At 50.1% G+C, this 2,385-nt stretch overlaps 1 protein-coding gene across 1 annotated transcript in view; it reads right to left on the reverse strand.

The window, feature by feature from the left end:
• Positions 1-1,110: 1,110 nt before the first annotated feature.
• Pcyox1 (prenylcysteine oxidase 1) overlaps positions 1,111-2,385 on the reverse strand; it is a 10,717-nt gene continuing 9,442 nt past the window's right edge. Inside the window, exon 6 of the mRNA XM_021190592.2 lies at positions 1,111-2,019. Coding sequence (XP_021046251.1) covers positions 1,361-2,019 — 659 coding nt within the window. The 3' untranslated portion in view covers positions 1,111-1,360. The remainder of the gene's footprint in view (positions 2,020-2,385) is intronic.

Raw genomic sequence — 2,385 nt, forward strand, 5'->3', positions numbered from 1 at the left:
GAACTCAGAAATCCACCTGCCTCTGCCTCCCGAGTGCTGGGATTAAAGGCGTGCGCCACCACGCCCGGCTTTTTCCCCTCTTAATACTAGAGGCTATGACAGTCACTGGAGACCTCTGAGCAGTGGACTAAACGCTAGAGCTTGAGCTTGTCTACTGAGCTTGTCTACGTATGAGAAACCTGACTCCCACCTGCAGCTACAACTGAGCGCCACTGTCACTGCGCATGCCCAGCATCTGATGTGCGGCCCTCTGAACTCATGTGGCCATGAAGACCTGGTTCTAAGGCCAACTGCTCTGGGCTCACTCAGGCTGCCTCTGCTCTAGTGTGCGTTCCCATGGAGACCACAGCTGAGTAACCACTGAGCAGCCAGTCACCTCCGGTACCGGTCTGCGGTGGTTACGACTTGTGTTGCTTAGCACGTTTAAGGCACTCAAAGCTCTCTATAGACGGTTTAACCCTGACACCCAGGACCTGCTCACCCTTGGCTGCATGCGAGGAACTTGAACTTGACAAAGCTATAGAGCCAAGACCCCCATCCTCAACCTAGGAGATTCCATTCTCTGGATGTCGGTCCTGAAGCTCTTGAGGCTGGCATTGTGTAGTTCAGTGGTAGAGCATTTGTCTGGGATACTCGGGGTCCTGGGTTCAATCCCCACAGTACAGAAAAACAGACCTCCTCATATGAGGGCGTTTCTCAAGTTAATAGCTTACATATTTGGTTCCAAGTCACAGGATTTCTCTGTTTCTATCTCTGACTCTATCCCTGATAAAGCCAAGGCAGAAGCAATCAAAAGTCACATTCTTAAAGTCAGGACTTCAGGCAAGACTGCCTGGGCTGCATAATGAATTCCAGCCTGGGGTGCAGACTAAGACCTAGTTGTAACATCCCCCAAAGAAGAAAAGAGAGAGAGAAAAGATTACCATCTAAACAAAGCCAGGCCCACACCAGCCCACTGACCCCCAACCCAGATGTTTATCAAGTTCCAGGTGACTCTTAAAGCCAGACAAACCTGGGAAAGTCCAATGTTTCTCCTGTTATCAGCCAGGCTGAGGCAGGAGGATTCCACCTGGACAACTTAGTGAGACCTAGTCTCAAAAGAAAAACCACAAAGGAGGGCTAGGGATGTAGCTCAGCTCAGGAGGAGAGCGCTTGCCCAGCATGCATGGGGCCCCAGGTTCAATCCTCCTGCGCCGCCCCCAAAACCAAAGAGTGAAGACATTCTGACTGAAGAACGAGTTCTCCGAGGAACACTGTGTTTTCTCATGACCCACATGAGGAGTGCTGGGAAAGGTTCAAAATCCTCTCTGCTGACTCGGCCCTTCGAGAGCAGGACGCTCCGGGGAGGGGCGGTGCTCAGTTACAGCTCCGTCTTAAGCCTTTCATACAGGTCGTCCTGATCAATCATGTCCTCATTGCCATTCCAGCGGTGGTAGGCGAGGAGAGCGGCGTTGTAGCCGGCAATGGCGCTCATCTCCATGCAGCTGGCGGCAAACTCGATGCCATTGAGGTAATAGAGCCGGTCGTGGAGGATGATGGAGGGACACTTCTGAGGAGGCTCATAGTGAGGATAGGACAGCCACGGCTTCCGCACAGCATAATCATAGGACAGGAAGAGCTTTGAAATTTGTTCTTTGGTGAGGATGTCCCTGGAGAAGGTCTTCCACACATGCATGCCATCCACCGCGGGTGGGGGACCCTCCTTCTGTCTTACAGAGGCCACAATGGACAGGCTGTTAATAAACATATCGGAGTCATCAGTGACAAGAATTGCAGAGAGGCCAAACTGATCCTTGGGTCTGGAGCTGAAGAGAGTGGAGTTGAGCTCCCCTTTGATGAAAGTTGTCACCAGCTGTTGATATGGGTCATTGAATTCCTCAATGGGCGGATCAAAATTTCGGAAAGTTATGTTGGACATCTTCCGGTTCAAAGGAGCAGCCACAAGCACAATGTCGTAGAAGTCAGAATGGGTCTCAGATCCTGTTTTATATACCACTTCATACATCTTAGTGGGGTTTCCTAGAGGGCATGGGAAAACATGCAGCTCTTAGTGCTTCTAACACTCAATTTCAGGCCTTCTACAAATAATTCTGTAGCATTGTTTGTCTTCTTTGTGTACGCATACAAGAGTGTGTTTGTATTGGAGGCCAGAGGCTAAACCTCAAGTGTCACCCCCAGGAGTTGCCCATCTTGGGTTCTGTCTTTCTCTTTTTTTAAAGATTTATTTATTTGGGCTGGAGAGATGGCTCAGCAGTTAAAAGTGCTGACTGCTCTTCAAGAGGACCTGAGTTCAATACCCAGGAACCACATGGTAGCTCACAACCATCTATAATGGAATCTGATGCCCTCTTCTGGTGTGTCTGAAGACAGCTACAGTGTGTACTT

The sequence above is a fragment of the Mus pahari genome, chromosome 2 (genome assembly GCF_900095145.1).
Source record: "Mus pahari chromosome 2, PAHARI_EIJ_v1.1, whole genome shotgun sequence".
In the NCBI taxonomy this organism is placed as follows: Eukaryota; Metazoa; Chordata; class Mammalia; order Rodentia; family Muridae; genus Mus; species Mus pahari.